Source organism: Platalea leucorodia (genome assembly GCF_965183815.1).
Source record: "Platalea leucorodia genome assembly, chromosome: 4".
Lineage (NCBI taxonomy): Eukaryota > Metazoa > Chordata > Aves > Pelecaniformes > Threskiornithidae > Platalea > Platalea leucorodia.
In genome coordinates this window covers 125,779,989-125,798,286 of record NC_138826.1, presented here as the reverse complement: position 1 = coordinate 125,798,286, position 18,298 = coordinate 125,779,989, and the positions used below count along the sequence as shown (strand labels likewise).

General features: G+C 47.7%; 1 protein-coding gene across 1 annotated transcript in view; it reads right to left on the bottom strand.

Annotated features, from left to right (window-relative positions):
• The window catches only part of EXOC4 (exocyst complex component 4), a 411,704-nt gene that overhangs the window by 17,435 nt on the left and 375,971 nt on the right, over positions 1 to 18,298 (bottom strand). The window contains exons 16-17 of the mRNA XM_082310080.1: positions 16,698 to 16,876; positions 14,913 to 15,072 (exon numbers count right to left, since the gene is read on the bottom strand). Of these exons, the coding sequence (XP_082166206.1) occupies positions 14,913 to 15,072; positions 16,698 to 16,876 (339 nt within the window). The remainder of the gene's footprint in view (positions 1 to 14,912; positions 15,073 to 16,697; positions 16,877 to 18,298) is intronic.

Sequence of the window (18,298 nt, the reverse complement as noted above, 5' to 3'; positions counted from 1 at the left end):
AGCTGCCAAGCAGCGCAAGAATGGTTGTACCAGGCCACACCACGGTCCACCGAAAGTCCATGTCCCACCTCTGACCGTGGCCAACAGCACCTGCTCCTGGTCAGTGATGTTTCTCTAGATCACCATCCCAGCTACTGGGGACTTGCTGGGCCAGAGGGATGCCCCTGAGACACCCTAAGAAGTGCTCTTACCTCCACGGGTACGTGCTACACATCTTGGGCCTCCTGGTTGTGGAAAGATTTCCACACATGACTTAAAGGAGGTGGAAAATTGGCCGGCTCTGCTGTACGGCTCCTGGGCTATACCTGCCCCGGACCCTACTGTCGAGATACTTTGCTCTGCCCTAACGCTATGTCATGGCTTGACCCTGTCGGTCATCTCAGTTGTGCTATTTTTGTCCCTTGCCCATTTTCCCTCTTCCCTCCTAGCAGGAACTGGCCCCAGGGCCTTGCTACCCCCTGCTCCCCTCTCCCCAACTGTGACCTTGAAAGCACCGTTCCCAGAACTGGCCACGTCCTCCCCTGTCCCCCTTGTGTCCTAGCACTGGTATTTTACCTCCGACCAGCCGTGCCCTGCCTGCTCCTACACCTTCCCAGTGAAACATTTCTGATCCTCGGATGCCATTGCGTCGGTAGGTTGAAATGCTCCGCTCCCCAGCTCCATCTAATTAAGAGAGAGACCTCTGCAAAAGATACGACTTTAGCGCATAGAAAAGTGATGAGCAGTGGCTCTTAAAAACATATCTCATAGCACCAATATCTGTTATTTCCTAGCAGATTACTGCGTATGAAGCATGGCGGTTTCTAATGAGATCTGACTGACAGGGTAAACCAATCTGCTACTTAAGGACTTGCATGTGTCTTTCTGTCCGTGGGGCTTGTGCTAGAAAGATGCAGCCTACTGTGAAAAAGGCAGGACATTTTTCTAATTGCTTCCATTTGCAGGCTGGAGCTAAGCAACAGAGATGCATTTCAAGCTGACAATCCAATATTTACCTTTATTTCAGCTGCAGACAAATGCCTGGGATGGTTGTTCTTCACACGCTGACGGTTCCCCCTTTCTTTGCAATTTTTTTTTTTTTGTGTCACGCCAACTTCCCTTCTTAAAAAATCTGTCCTTCCTCTAACAGCTCTGTTTGCTGTGCGTTTAAGCAGAAGCTCCCGGCAGGCTACCACACCTTCAGCACACAACTCAGCCCAGGCAGAGCCCACCTTTAAGAATGGGAGCAGAAAGCAATTTCTAGATCGAATAGCAGCTCCAAGCAGGTTGTGTGAGAGCTCAGACATGGAGTTCACAGTCACACACACTCACAGGGCTATCTGCTCCCGTGGGATGACTCTGGATGTTTGTTCAGGCTCCATCTTGAGTCTGGGGCTACATTTTGACCTTGTTTCAACAATGTCCATCAAGGCTGTCCAAGGCTAGATGACAGAGACACCGAAGCCCATTCCTTGTCCTGGTAGGTGCCACTTTTTACTACTGCAGAGGAAAAAAAACCCCTTAAACTAAAAGCAAACCCAACTGAGTTCCCTCTTTTTCCTCGCTTCTCCCTGGACAGCAATCCCTTGCAAAATAGTAATGATCACAAAAAATAATTAAAGACTGAATCACAATTTAAATACATAAAGAAATGCAGCTAGAGATGTTATTGCACATCCATGGGTGCAAAAATACGCTCGTGGCCTCCCACGAGGGCGGAGAGAACCTCCAACACTCCTCTCCTCGAGCTCTGCATGGTGCCCAGGTTCTGGGGTAAAAGGTCCCTCTCCGTCCCTCCTCCGGGCTCTTCCTACCACAGAAATCTCTGCCTCCAACTCTCCTGATCTTTGCTGGCCCACAAAATTCCTGGAGGGAGAGCCGCAGGCAAAGCTTGACATGCCCACCCCTCCTTTTTGGTCATTCTGCTGCTTTTTTGAATTAGAAACCAGCATGCGTTTGCTCTGCAGGAGAGCCGAGTCGCTCCGCCGGCTGCATGCACAGAGGGGACAGCCGCACCGACCGAACGACAGCCGTTCACCACCAACACGAGAGTCAGGATGCAATGAATTTCACCAGGAGATACAGCGAGATGTGCTGCGGCGCTGCGGGAACGGAGAAGGCTGTGACCCTTACCAGGGGATGGATGAGGACATTGTTTTCCATTTCGGCACTATTCTGCCTGGTCACAATCAACTTTTGCCCCTTGGAATCATGAAGCACAGAATGGTCTTCCCTTTTCTGGATCTCTCTCAGGTCCCTTAGGAGACCTGGGGTCTGTCATGACATTTAGGATCCATTTCAAGGTTGTAACCTCTTAGTAAGATCGTTACTACCGACCATTCGTCTTCCATGCTTGCGTGGCCTGCCTGCCTTCACACCCCAGCTGCTGCGTCTCCAACCAGCACCATGTAGGTCTTTCAGATTTCATACAATCATGTAGAATCACAGGATGCTTTGGGATGGAAGGGACCTTTCAAGGCCATCCAGTCCATCCCCCCTGCCATGGGCAGGGACATCTTCAACCAGATCAGGTTGCTCAGAGCCCCATCCAGCCTGGCCTTGAATGTTTCCAAGGATGGGGCATCTCCCACCTCTCTGGGCAACCCGTGCCAGTGTCTCACCACCCTCATCGTGAAAAATTTCTTCCTTATATCTAGTCTGAATCTCCCCTCTTTTAGTTTAAAACCATTTCCCCTTGTCCTATCGCTACAGGCCCTGCTAGAAAGTTTGCCCTCATCTTTCTTATAAGCCCCCTTTAAATATTGAAAGGCCAACCCGCTGTGCCCAGCAGTGCCCAATAAGATAAATACAATGCCTGTTTCAGGAAGGATGCTGTAAAAGGCGTATTTTCACTCCACCTTTAATGAGTCTGCTCAGCTCACCATTTCCATCCCTGGACGTTGCTGCCTCAGCGTCTCCAGTCGAGGTTGCAGCCCAACACCTTGTGTGATGCTTGATGTGATTTCCATAGCCTGAAGCTGTGGAAGTGCAGGGGACCAAGGGAAGGCAGGAGGAGAAGGTCCTTGGACTCAACTGAGAGAAGAGGATCGCTAAAACGTTCCTCTGGCATTTTTAAAGCAAGCAAACAAATAAAGCTGCTCTCTATGCACACAAAAGCCTGCCTGGCCCCTTCATGGCTAAAACCAGTGGTGGAGCACATATGTTTATGCCTTAAGTGGACCTAGAAATGAGCTTTCACATTCATCTTTATATTTTTATGGTATAATAAAGCCTGTATTAACCTGGGCAGTTTCTGGACACCATGGTGGGCCTGTGGTTTTGGTCTCCTGATCCAGACTGAGACCTGGTCTGCAGACTGTGCAGCCTGGGGAGCTGGTGGGAAAGCCCTATGGCCTCTTTCCAGCCCACGTATTTCATGTTTCATGCAAAAAGTGAAGCGCAGGGAGAGACTGAAGCCTCCCCCTGGGTGGGATGGATACCCAAGGCTGGAAACCTGGCAGAACTCCTTGGCCCACCCATTGAGCCACAGACAACGTGTCCTACGCTGGTTTACCAGGGAGCCACGAGCACGTGGTGAGCACACACCACACCATTGCTGACAACGTACAACTTGGTTTTCCTCCGCATTTTTGCTATGATCACCCACAGAGCAAATTCTGTGTAGTCAAATAAAGCAAATGTTGATGAGTACTCCGTGATTTGCAAGACCCACCATCAAGATGACAGTGAAAATCAGGGCTCACACCCACAGGACGTGCTTTCAAAACCTGGTCTGCAAAGAAAACCAACGCCCACGCCGCGTACTGCAGACAAAATGATCCAATTCCAGCTGGGCAGCCAGAGTTTCCCAAACTTAGTCTTTATATTAAAGCAACTGCAGTTCTACAAGTAACTGGTCAGTGGCTAAGTATCATCACGGAGGCCAAAGTCACTAAAGGTAGAAATGAAGAAGAAAAACTTCTAACAAGAAAAATCCCTTCCCTTTAATTACCATTAGCAATGCAGCATGACAGAGAGAGATAAACACACATGCACCTACACAAATAAGGAGCTTGGGAACACAAAGTAATTACTTTGATTTTTTTTTTCCCCACCGACATTCAAAACTTATTAGTCTCAAGAAAGCACATATCAGCAAAAGACTGTCACCTCAGGGATAAATGAGGAATTTGTTTGTAATTCATTTCCAGGAGAATATATCCTGATGTCGTTAATGCAGACTAGGAACGTGCTCTGGCCAAGTCTAACAGCCAAAAACACTTCTTAAAAATGTTTATTCACATCTTCCTAAGCTTGTGTCCCTGGAAATGTGAACGCCGGTTTCTGCTGGCTCAGAAGTTCACCTCCGTTGATTGTTTCACTAACACACCAAGAACCAAGCAAAGAAAGTCAATGAAGCCTCTCCGTTTCTCAGTCCATTTCCAGTTTAGGAGAATTGAATTAATCGCTTTACTCAGAGCAACTCAGACGTCCACATTCAGGCAATGAAAATCATTACCGAGGCCACTAAAACCTCTATCTTTAAAGGTTACAGTGCGAAGATTAAAAGCGCCTCCGGGAAAAACTCAAATAGCTGATCAAAATAAAACCGTTGAGTCAACAGTGGAAAGCCTGGGCAGCACCGGCACCTTCCAGCACCGACTGGTATTTTAAGATGCCTCGCCTGCTATACAGAGCGATGCCGGGGAAAAGCGGATGCTACGGGATTTCGCACATCGGAGCGTGTTCGGACATTAGGGATGTAGGAACTGCCGAACGAATTCAGCCCCATAATGTAGTTAATACGGGGCTGCTACTTGGTGTAAAAACCTACTGAGGGCACTTGTGGATGGATCTGGCCACCTGCAAATCACCTCCTGACCCCAGCCAGCCAAGGAGGGTTCATCTTACCTAGTGACAGATGTCTGCCATGGATAATTCCACCTGAGCAGGTCGCCTCTGCTCCCCGATCCTTGTGAGAAAGCAACAGGCACTCCTAGGAGGCCCTTCATCTCATTTCAAAGAAAATTTAAACCAATTCAGAAAATCGCACTCTAATCATGCTCACTTCTCGCTACTTGCTGTAAAGGGAACCGAGGGCAACCAGCTCCGATGGAGACGTGACTGTGGCGGACCTCTGGTTATAGAGCAAGTGTTCATCGGTTCAACAGGTCAACACAAATACCTGAAAGTTAATCTCAGGCTTAAATACTTTGTTGGACTTGAGTGCATGTTCTTTGGGCTGCCATGGACCACGTGTCTATGAAATGCCTGGTGTGTGTTTTAATTACAAAGCCAGCAAAATCCCCTCCTTGAGGAATTTATAATCCATGCAGTCACCAAAGGAAGAGGAGTGACGTGCTGTCACTAACCCGTGGTTCAGCCACTTTCTTTCCTTCTTCATGTGCTCAAGTGCTCTCATTACACGAAAATTACTTAAGGACAAACACGAGAAATGTCGTCCCCCAAGAGCCAGGCTCTTTGCTTCCGAACATCTGGTATATCACCATTAGGGCATTTTTGAGTTATTTCCTAATGTGGAGAATCAGCAGCAGGCAAGGCATTTCCCAGACACACGCAATGAATAAGAAATGTGCTGCTCAGCAAACCTGAGCACAAAAGTTGTCCATCCTTAGGCTGGAGTGAGGCCAAACGGCCCAAAGATGATGAGGGAAGAGCAGCGTCTTCTGCACAAGGACACGTTCACTTCTCCTGCCTCCCCTCTGCTCCTGCCTTGAGCCGTTCCCTTCTTCACCCCTGATGTCTTATCCTAATTTAAGATAAAGTTCCATTTTCAGGAACATTATCATTTCAGAGCCTTACAGCTCATTTCCTTGGTTGCTCCCTCTCCTTCAGTTGTGCCAGCACAGCTGTTTGCAAGGCCCGCTGTGAACCAGACCGGGGAGCTGGTCCTGCCAAAAAAAAGAAAAAGCTGATGCAAAAAACAAAACATAGGCCTTCCCCCCAAGCTGGATCGTCTCCCTGCTCTAATTTACTGCGTTGCATCAGGCCCCGCTGTACAGAGAACGAGAAGAGGAAGGTGCTATTTGCCGAGGAGTCGGCATCGCGGGGTATATGCAAGCGCAACTGCAAATTCTCACCGAGTCTTCGGAGCTGGATGCTGCTTTCCTCCTGTACGATGGTGCGCTGTAAAGAGCTGCTGATCTTTTGTTGCGTACTGACTACACATTGCGCGTAGCAAGTAAAATACAGTATGTTTTGGGGGCAGTTTTCTAGATGAGGCAGATAAAGCACCAAGTGCTGTTCTAGGGAATATTGCAGACCTGCACAAACCAGGAGCGTTTGGATCTACTCACATCCGATGTCCATCAGGATGCCCAAAGGTGGGAGAAACAAAGTCCTTCCAGCAGCTGATTTAACTGATCTGCTTTGGGTGTATTGGCTCTGCAGAAGAGGACAGGGCTGAAAGGACCCAGGTGACAGAAGACTGGCCAGAGCACAGCCCTAACACAGATTATCCTGGGAATAAATTTACCATCTGCAGTCACTGACAGTGAATTAAAAGGAATTTTAAGCCTTCAGACTTCAGGAGAGAGATATCAGCTGGACATACCATAAAGACCCCATCTCCAAATGTGCCAGGACACATCAGGCTCCACGAAGAAGTCTGTTTTTATGGCAAAGAAGAAACACCTGGTGGAGGTGGTCATGGCTCAGCAAGACGAGTGCAATTCCTGGCACTGGGAAGGCTTTCCTTCCCAAAATGACAAACCTGGGAGAGCAAGAGATGGCTTCTGAGTCCTAGGGGAACATGGGATTCAGAGCACGGGTCCTCCTCGCTCTGGCAAGATGACCTGAGAACCATTTTCAGGCTTCAGGACACGGGTGTTGCCTCTCCTGTACATCTCGGCACCACGGGCCAGTGATTCAAAGACTGGCCAAACTCCTCTCTAAAACCCTCAGGGACGTAAAGCTTAGATCTGAATCTCCCCAACGACTTATCCTGGAGAACTGAGGAAGGGACAAGGAGATTCTTTTGGTTCCCGGCACTGCAAGGAGACTGGGCGCATGCATGAGACTGAAAACAGCCAATTTTGGCACAGACGTGGTAAGCAGAAACACTTGACCCATGGTGAACTGGGACCCATCTGAGATCTCCAGTCTTGGGCATCAAGGTGAGCTATCTGGGAACACTGCATTCTCCAGTGTTGTCTCCATAAATACCCATAAAGCTTCTGAGCCAGTCAGAGGAACCGAGACCTCTTCCAACACACGAGTGGGGCTCGGTGTGGGGTATGCCGACCTCTAACAAGTGTCGAGTGGATATCTTGACAGGAGACTTGACTGACAGCACTGCTCTTACTTCAGCAGCTCAACGAGCTCTTTGGTTTCTTCCTTCTTTCTTGTGACCAACCGGATGAACTGTGCGGCCAACTACGTGGTATTTCCCTGTGCACCTCCATCGAGGAGAGCGGACCAGTGATTTGGGTTCCCCCAGCTCAGAGTGACGTCTTCCAAAAACTCTTCTTGTTTCTGTGCTGAGGAGCTGGGCAGCTCCAGCAGAGGACATGGCCATGCCATGGCTTCCAGAAGCTCATGCAGGACTGCAGAAGCTGAAAGTTTGGGAAGTCTTGAGCAGGCACCTTGCTGTACATGTATGGTAATGTGGAGAGCAGTCAGAAACCCCAAGAAGTGCTCTATGAAATGTTGTGAAGGCATAAATCGGTGTCCTACTAAAACTCAAGGCAGCTGCAGATTTAACTGGAAACTAAACTACATGGATGGGTGATTTGTTCCAGTGTAGGTTTAATGAGTCCGTAACAGGGCAGCTGTTTGGGATGCACGGGGCAGCACCCAGCAGCACCCGTCTGGTGAAGGACCGTACGGGGACAGGCTCCGATCCCCCAAAGCACATGGGGGAAGCAAAAGGAGGAAGGGGAGGGAGGGGGGCATCAAGCTGAGGGGTGTTTTTTAATCCTCTGTGGTTGGGATTTTTGGTTAATGCAGTGAAACCACTAATTACAGCTAATTAAACCTGCACTGAGATCAAAGCTCAGTGGAAACTACAGGGGGGAGAAAACAAGAGAGAAAAGAAAGGAAAAGAAAATACGGATTTTGTTGTAACCAAGTCCTTAATTGAAAACTAAAGCATCTTTGTTAATTAAAAGCAGCAAAAACAAAATGAGGGCATGCTCCACAGATACACAACATGAGTCCAGTATCATGATGGAGATAACGCGTCTTTCCCACGCTGTCAGCAAAGAGAAGCTTTTCTTCCAAAGCCTGTTCTGCTTCTGGCTCCTCTCTAGGGAAGGGTCTTCCTAGGATCCCTACTGCAAAGCACTGGTGACTTTTACCTTCCACAGCACTGAGAACCTTGGGGATAAAGTGGGGGGAGAGGAATTCCTCCACACTAACACATTTGCAGTTTTTATGAACAAGGAAGAGTTTTCCCCTCCAACACAGAGACCAGAGGGGATGGCTCAGCGACCAGCTTGTCTATGTCAGGCTACTAAAAAAAACCCATTGCAAAAGGAAAGGGTTCAATCTGTAGGGTTGCCTAGCTCTGGCTAGACATTATAGGATATATATGTGACAGCCACCTGCTGTCCCTGCCATGAACACATTGCTATGTGTTCAAATTTCATTCCCAATCTTGATACCCAGCAACAGCGACCAAACATCTGGGAGACCATAGCTATTTCATGATGGAAGTGGCTTCATTGCACCTGGGAACCAAAAATCCTCACACCTGACCTGTGGGAGAGGTAATGGAGCGGTCAACAGGGACCCAAGACTTCATGCAACAGCCGCAGCTAGATCTCAGCTATTTTACTCTTTCTCTTGTGCCCATGCCCCTCATGTCTAGGTCCACATATTATCCTGTACTCAGTGATTAATGTATCACAGAAAATGAGCCGTGGGTCTGACTCGTTGCAGTTTGCCCCCTTTTCTCTGCAGCTGAGCCCCGTGATACTGAATGCATCACGCCGTCTCCCCAGCAGCTTTCCGGGAACATCAGCCCCTACAGGCAGGCTGCTCCTAACACGGGCAGAAAGACGTGGCTTTCAGGCAAGCAAACTTTGAAGTAGCAGGACTACTGTGTTTCCAGTTGTTCCAGCAAGAGGGAGGGAAGAAAGAACAGACCTGCAGCGTACTCAACCCCGACTCAAGCTCAGTTCTACCTGCAGTAGAAAGATACTACCTGTGGTATCCTTTCTAGTGGTCTGCTCCATTTGCTTTTGAATATCCTAAGTGATACATGAGTTACAGTGCCTGGCACCCAAGCTGTCTACCCAACTAATGTGCGTTTTACTCCAATGGAATGATCTTAAGCGCCCCAGATTTTCTCCTGGCTTGAGTGCAGCCCCAAGGGAGAACATCTGAGATACCCTTCTCATCCAGTTGTGAACCACAAGTGAAGACAGGCAGCAGAGGAGCATCACAGGAGCACTGCAGAGGCACCTGGGAGCAGGACTGCAGGCTGCCGCTGAACGAAGGGGATCCGGGTCAGGAGCTGTTGGACCTGGGGTTCAACGCACACAAGTCAAGCATCAAGAACGGCTCTCAAAGGAGACTTCCCTCGACCAGCTACATCCTCAGGCAACCTGGGCACCCAGGCAGCAAACACAGCCTGCTGTTTCTGTATCTATCATGAATGAAATCAGAAAGAGAAATAACATTTGGCAACACAAAGGACTTCTTTCCGAGCGCTGGGATGTCTGAGGAATCTCTAATGCACACTGGCCTCCCCTTCCCTCCGCAGCACCCAGTAGATGGCAGCAAGTTACTGCTTATTCCTCCTGCCTGGGACAGCCTTGCGCATTAGGCAAAAGGCACAAATCTCTCCTGCCCCTCTATAATCAAACAAAAAAATCCCCTGCCTGCCAGTCGTAGCAGGAGAGGAGCCCTGGAGGCTGAGCATCCGAACCAGAACTGCACTCTGAAAAAAGCACCCTCTGAAATCCCGCTGCCGCCGTTTGGAGATTGTTCCCGGTGGTGTTTTCCAATACTCCCCATGCAAGAATCGGAGCCGGACGGGACAACCCTGCCACCTCCACAGATGTTTGTGCTGAAAGCGACGGACCTGTTGGCGCTGGGAAATTGTAGCATAAGGCCATCTCTGCCTCTTGTCACTGACTGAGCTACTCCTAAACCCAGAGGGTCTGTATCCACTCTGCTGCTGTGATTCACTCAAACTTACAAGCAAAACCACAGTGCTTATTAGGTGCCGGAGCAGAGCGGAGGCAGATTCTCTGCTTCCCAAACCCATGCTAGTCTCTTCCCATCACACCGTGTAGGCCCGTGCAGACATCTTGGCACCTTGACCTTGGTACCCAACCCAACCAACGCTGCAGCAGTTTGCCACTGGTTTGAAAGAAAGCTCATGCTCCAGCTGCATCCTCCTCCATCTGTGCTCTCTTACCCTCCCCACCTAAATAAAGCTGGGTTTTGGGTAAAGGGCGTGTTTCCAGGACCCATTTAGGGTAACTGGTGTTAATTGTAACGGCTTCCTACAAATGCCTTGGCAGTTCTCACTTACTTTGAAACCAGTATGAAGACTGGTGCCGTTCTCTCCTGACTCTTCACAGGTGGCTGTAGGGGTGGGAGGGAAGACGTTTGCCCCGGGAATGTAAGAATACAAGCAAGTACATGTACGTCGTAGCCTCACCGGTGTCACCGGGAGAGCACCGACGCAGAGGAATCAGCAGCTGTAGCTGTATTTTGCCGGGGAGCAGAAGCAAAGGTCATTCTCTTTCGTGAACGATAAAAATTCAAGCAGCCCTTGTATACCGATAGATTTGATCACAGGTGTCTGAACTACATTTCAAGGGCTTATTCCCAGCCAACCTGTGAACAACTGTCTGGCATGCTGATGGCTTCTCCCCACGCCTTCTCACTGGGGACTTCTCCGGAGTGGCTGGGATCCGCCGGCAGTGACAGTGTAGGTGCCACATCTACTAGAAAGATATGGTCAGAGCCAAGGGCCCTCATAAACATCTTCAGCAGCAGGAAAAGAGATTCCTGGTCCCCGTGGGATTGATGGCCATTGCAACCACTAACTTGAACGGTAGCAGCAGGGAAACCTCCGATCTAACTCTTAGGTGTACAGCCACCTCTGGTTTTCTATGCTGCAAACCATTTAAGGGATGAAGGACACTTTCAGACCCAGTAACGATAAGTAGCACCACTCAAAAACCTTTATCTCAGAGGTCAAAATGACACTGTGTTGTATGAAATGTTCACATTTCATCACTGGTCTCTCCCTTCCCCTTGCAACCACCTCAATTAACTTTCAAGAATAGGGCAATTTTATCACTGCTGTATGTCTGAGAAAGTTTTTTTTTTTTCAATGAAAAATGAACATCTAGGAGTTGAATGATATTTCATTTAAGGTTAAGTCTGAAGCAGAAACCTAGCCCTTTCTGACTACCTCTGATGAAATCTCTGCATAAACATGCAAGTGTAATTTTTGGTGGGGATAGAGGGGGAGCAGGAAAGAAGGCACAAGGGAAAAGACCTGAACTGGAACCCAAATTTGAGGCTGAATTTTATCCCTCTAATGCCATAAATCTAATTCTCGGTCCGAAACTTCCAAAATTTGGAGGTATTTGGAACTCACGCTCAGTCTCAGACTTTGCAGTATATGCCTAGGTATTATACACAGGAAGAAAACACTGCTTTTTCTTTAATATAGTAGTGGATGCCCTAACAACTGACTGCACTTCTGGCCTAGACACTGAACACACATATAAGGGAAAAACCTATTAATATTTGCAGGAAATTTAGCAAATGCTACAAATCCTTTTGTGACACCTCAGCAGTCAGAACCAGCCTATTTTACCCTTTCTCCTGTCAGTGGAGAAACTCCTTGCTAGAGCTCGCAGAACTTGGCAATTTAGTTTTTTCAATGGAAACGTGCTCCGGCTCTGCGTCGTGATGCTCTGCAGAGAGTTTTCCTACCCTGCTCTACCTCGAACTGCGAATCTCGAAGCAAAACTCATTTGAAACAAATTTTCCCCCTGCCGTGGTACTACTCCCCAAGCAGCAAATCCTGCTGCTGTCACCCGCAGGTTACAGATCTTTTGAAAAATGTGGTTTAAACAGCAAGAGTCTCACTAGAACCAGTGAGTGGTACGTGGGTTAAGATTTTGCTGCGAATCGTCTACGTGATTTTGGCTTCAGAGGAGAAAGATCTTCCCCCTCCAGCTTCTCTGGTTGGGGTTTCTACTGCCTAAGGCACCAACTAAGAGAAGAACAGGGATGCCCAGTGCTCTTTGGGGCCCATAGAAAGCCTTGAAGAATATATAAAAGGTGAAAAATAAAAACAAAACCAAACCCCAAATCAAAAGCATGACACCCAGGAAAATCTTGAAAGTCTTGGCCCTTTCTCAAATGGCCCCGTCTTTCCTATGAACTTGAGCATCAGACTTTAAGTGCGTTCACCTTCAGAAAAGGACCACACAGCACCTGTTCCAGAATTAAAACTTAACGTATGAAGAGCGATGGTATGAAGAGTGATGTATTGAGCGTTAATTGTGGCTAATTGCTTCTTGAACCCTGAGTGTCGCACTCTCCTGGACAAAGAAATATCAAGAGGGCAAGGGAGCAACGCGGGCAGCGAACCGACTGTCCAGTGAAGCGTAAGCCAGTCGGCTTCAGATGAGGCTTAAATCCAACCTGGAGGGCAAAGAGCTCCGCAACTGCCTGAGAAAATCTGTTTTTCTGTGTGCGTGAAAAAACCACTAAAACACTTATCATGTCTTTCCCTGATCAAAGGAGCCCATGACTTCTAATCAAGGTTCAACCAAAGGCATCGGAGTAAATGTTGAATTATTTGGCACAAGGGCAAATGCAAAGACCAGAGATGGGGCAGTGAGTCCCAAGCTGGGTGAGACCCACTTCAGAAATCTTTCCCATTCAGTAATGATCACCCAGTTCCCCGGAGAAGCGAAGCAGGGAGGTGCAGGGGGGAGGGAAGAGCAGGCGAGTCAGTATTTCTCCATCGGCTCTGCCACTGCTCCCGTACACAAAATAACCACTTGCTCTCTGTTTCTCATCTTTACAAAGGCAAAACTGATAGTTAGCTACTGCGCAAAGCACTTACAGATTCTTATATGAGCAATATCACAGAAGTACAGATCACTTTTATCCTACATTGATGTTATTTTATGCTTTCTGGGGGTGAACTGTTATGTTTATTTTATAGTTTGGATAGACCTCGGTAACTGGAGTCCCCGGGGTAACATAAGAACTTGCTCAGGTAATTGTAAATTCAGGTGAGCAGGGCAGAGTTTGGATGCACGAGACGCCTTGTTTATGTAAAAGGAGAATCTGGATAATAAGCATTCAGGAGTCATCTGAAGAACAAAAGAATAAAACATACTCTCTAGATCACAGAGATCTGCCCCAAAAGAAAGGGGGAAGCGATGCGGTCATGAAAGCTAAAAGGAAATGTTGTTGAATTTATATTATGGGAAGAAATCTGCATCACAGGTACCAGAAAGCAGCTGATGCTGCTGTGCAGAAAGCTCAGGTATCCCTGCCGAGCTCCACAGCTGTCGATGATGGTACCCAGCAGCTCCAACGGCCCAGGAGAAAATCTCTTTGCCCATAACTCATATATGAAGAAGGCTGGTGTTTGATGTTGTGAAAACTGCTGGTCTGGCATATCGCCCGTTAAACAAGATTGGGAGGGCTGAACACGTTCCCTCCTCGCCCTTCCCTTCAAACTCCACGTCAAATTGTGCAGCACTACGAGTCAGAGCTCCACGGCTGTTCAACCCTTACCGCGAAGGCCTCTCCAGAAAACGGCCAGCCATGCCCTGCCAGCCTCCAGCAGCGCTCGGTCAGCATTTCACTATTTGGGTGCCAGTTGCTGTCAGCACATGCTCAAGCTCTGTTCTGCCTGCCAAAAAACTGGGCTAATTTATTTAATATTTCAACAGATCAGGGAAAAAAATAATTTAAAAAAGGAAAGATTGAATTTGGGAACTCTGTTCCTCGGAGGGTTAGTAATGGATCTTTCTCTCTTCCCCCTCCTCCAGGCCTCAGCATTCATAACTTCTCCATGTCAATGTTATTACGAACAAATTAATTCAATAATGAGATCATTCCCCATATGAGAGCCCAAGTAAATGAGGCACTCAGTCATACCTACTCTCCCTTATCTGAGGGAGTCATGCTTCCCTCGTAATTCGGTCTCCAAGAGTGATGGCCGCATGATGACACCAACTATTTCCAGTGTTTGTGGTGGGTCATGTCCGAGTGTCACGCAAAACTCTGTCGTTTGATCTACATGCCTTAATTTGCAAGTTCCAGCCTCTTCCTTTGGCTGTTTCTTGGCCTCAGCTGCCTGTTGCTGAACCAGCTGCTGCCACAGAGGATCAGCCAATACAGCTACTGGTAGTAAGCACCCTAGGTCCATGAGCAAAGCATGCACCGTTTAGTGTTTGCTTCTTCCTCAAATGATCCCCCTTCAGTGAATAAAGCAGCAAGACTGGTGAGAAACTTGCAGAGGATCTATCATGCCCAGTTTTGTTTTTATTTTGCTGTTACTACTATTTTAAGACCAACGGAACTTGAAGGAAGACAGCATGTGGCATCCCTGAGGTTCACACAAGCTGTTCCTGTGAGTTGATAAAAGTTTAAGCCTTCAACAAACCAACATATTACTTATCTGGGCATGAATCCAGGCTCCAGATTCATTCAGTTTAAGTTCCACCCAAGACCTACACCTAGCTTTTCCTTGCCTGGGTTTTGATCTTAGGAGAACCACACCAACAGGAAGGCCCAAGCACGGACGCTTTGGTGGCACCTCCAGTTTGAGCTCATGCTGAGCTCAAGTGATCCAGGTTGCTCTGAATGTTGCTCAACAAGGGGGAAAGTGAGTATTACGATTAACACTTCTAGGTGTTTCATCTGATATCCATCGAGGTGCACGCACGAGTGGTGAAACTTTTGGAAGGAGCTACCTCTGTAGATGCGGACATCAGAATAGTAACAAACACAACACGGGGCGCTCTGCTCACCTTGCAAAGTCCAGGTCAGCCTCACGTGACATGGTGATGTTCGTCAGGTTTTGCTGGAGGATGAAGATGTTCCTACACATTTTCTTGATGCCGGATTCACTGATGCGCTTGAAGTAGTGGGCGCCGTTGATAAGAATGCAGGAAATAAGGTGGCCTAAACCTGCAAGGGTAAGGGGGCAACAAACAATAAAATCACAGGAGGAAGACATTTAGTGACAATAATTCATCATGAACCCCATGAATCAGCATTGTTAAGAGGTACATGTGAACTGGAACAGCAGATACACTGGACTGTACGTGGAAACAGCCCTCAGTATCTTCCCTGTGCATTTTAGGAGGACTTTCCTCAAGGTTTCCTTCTTTAGTAAAAATACAAAAATGCCCTAAAACACTACAAAAACTCAAAGTTGCATTATCATAGCCATTGCTATTTCCAGGGCACTTCCAGATTTATAATCAGGCTTTGCATAATGTCCCTTTCAGTCCCTCTCCTGTCTGGGCAGAGCAATGGACCACTACTGCCCCTACAAAATGACAGTATTTTAATCTGTTATCAAGGCTGGTATTATTCCCTGGTGAACCCCCAGTCCACAAGAGCAGAAATGATCTGCATTTCAATGCACTTGATGCGTAACCTCTCTCTCATCAGTCCTGAACAGCTTCTTGTGTCCGAATGATGTCTCCATCTTTCCTCTGCTGCTGAAGGACGTAGCCAGCTGCTAAAAGTCACAGCCACCCCCAAAATGATGCATCCATTCATGCCACATTCTAAATGGAAAAAACCCCAGCTTAATTCACTCAGTACACAGGTCTGTACAAGACTAGACCTCGATTAAAAGTCTGAATTAAGAAAATTTGTTCATGTACAAGCAACCAGCACAGGGTATATAGAAGTCCCGAAACTGGGCTTTAAGAGATGCCTACGTTTCCTGAAGACCACGTGTATGAATTTCAACCTCATGGCTTAGCGAGATGCGAACAGTCCTCGAACAGACGCAGCAGACCTGAGCTGTAAGAGGAGCTCCACAATGCACTGGTGATCACTCAGTTTGCCTCGGATTCACACAGCTCAGAAAACATCTGATTAAAAAATGCTCCATCAGTAGCTACATGGGTACAGGGGGGAAGTACACAGATACTGAAAGCCTTCGCTAGGTCCAGTAAGCAGTGGCTAAAATAAGGCTAGCCAGGCTTGCAAAGCCTTCATCCCTGCTGACATATTATATTGGGCAATGGGTACATCTCCAGTTCCCATCTCCTCCTGACTGCGAACCACCACCACATAGAAGGACACGTATCCTGGCGCGCAGGCAAGAGAACCGTGCGTCAGCGCCACAAATAAATACAGGGGAGATGAACCAAGACGTGATTTGTATTCTCCAAGGTAATCACAACAGATGAGACATCAGAAGAGCTAATGTTCTCTAAATTTAATTTTAGAAATGGAATGGCTACACTTCGGATAGGAACTGTGCCATAATAGAGCTGTGCTTGTAATATATACATATGCCCTACGGCTTCCCGAGGAAGAACTGTCCTGCCCGTACATCGACTTAATGCTTTCCCACTCAGCATGGGCCCGTTTCTCCTATTCAGGCAGATAGATACCCTCAGAAATGGCGTGGAGGCAACAGGGTTTTTGGGTGCCCTGTGTTTGCATGGGTCTCACCAATCTGCTGTAGGTGGCAACAGTACCACGGTCTGCCTTACCCCCAAAAGGAATACTGTTGAGCTTCGGGATGAGAATGAAAAATCATTTAATGAGAACCAAACAAAATGCCTGACCTTCAAAGATGTACTGGAACTTGTGCTGCTGGAGGCTGGCGCTCATGGCTTCCTCGATAGCACTGATGTCCTTGTTGAGCCGGACAACGAGAGGGTCATAGTCCATACTCTCCACGTTGGCGACGATGGCGTAGTTCCCTTGTTTAGCCAGCGGGATCAGGTAGTGGAAGCAATGAACTCTGTGAGACAGAAAAGAGAGATGTTACAATGCAACAAGCCTGACGTTAAAATATCTGTGGGTATGCAAAGTGTTGCCTTCTTATTTTCCTTCCAACGTTCAAGCAAGCAAAAAATAACAATAATTTTAAGAAATGGGTGGTTATGTCTGCATTAAACACATCCTCCTCTTGACATGTCATTGTCCCATCTTGAGAGGCGAATACAAAGGATCATTAACAGATCTGACCTACATGATCCCAGTAAAGTGGCCAAGTGCCTTTTCACCAGATTCTCCAACTTCGCACGTGATGGTTCAGCAGCACTTCCATACTGATTCTCAAGTAAGAACTCCTTCTACGTACCCTAAAGACCTGATAACAGTTATAACTGGCAGAAGGAGCGAGCCAGGGGACATGAAACGATAATTAGCAGGCCAAGGTTGTGCCTATTCGCAAGCATTCAACACTATTGCAACTTTTGTTTTCTGTTTGCCTGCCTGGTAGGGATGGAGGCAACGTGCCCAACCATCATCTCTCCATCGAAGGAGAAATTCTGCACATTCAAATCACCTATTAGGGTTCTGCAAAAAACTGTAAGTAATTTCTCTCGGAAAGTGCTATGTCCAGGAGAGTCGATAGCAAGAGTCCTACTTTTGTAATTCTTGGGTTTCACCCACATCACTCAATGGGGACAGGAGGTTGGTTGGGTTCTTCTGAATTTCACTTGTCAGGGAAACACGGCCAAATCACAGCCTGGGTGAAATATCCCTTGCATTCGAAACATAACTCAGGATCAGCACGCTGAGACAGAAAGTTCACACCAGACTGGCCCAGACAGCTGGGAGCTGTGCTGGGGTGTGGGAGAAGCTGTGATGGGTATGTCCTGGCTTTCATGTCCCCCATCCTCCTAGAAAGCATCCTTGAGGTGGCCATCACAAGCAAGTTCAATTTAGGGCAATGCCAGGAGTAAAACCATCTGTTGGTACTCTTTAGTCCCTGCTCCTATGTAATTCTATATAGGGCTTTTTAAAGGAAAATACTGTAACAGACATTAAGTATCTAAAACTCCATGGTTATTTGTAACAAAAGAAATGGTTTATGATCTGCCTGCGCCAACAGATTTCCTTTAAGGAAGCAGATAGGAATCCAAGGAGCAGGATCTCGGCGATCACTGTGCTCAGGTCCTGCCCACACGGTTCTGGAGGAGGAGAAGCCAACGCGGGCTGGTGCCAGCCTGCATCTGGCAGAGCTGTGAACGGACGGGGGGCCCTAAGGGAGGAGAAATACAAGGGGATAATTGCGTCCTCTCAAATCCGCTTTGCTCTTTGCTGGTGTTTTCTTAGACTGCACCTGCAACAGCAAGAGGCCGGATGAATTCCCAGGCTTCTTTACAAATGTGCTCCGAGTGCTTTAAGCACAGGGTTTCCGTGAATGAATACACAT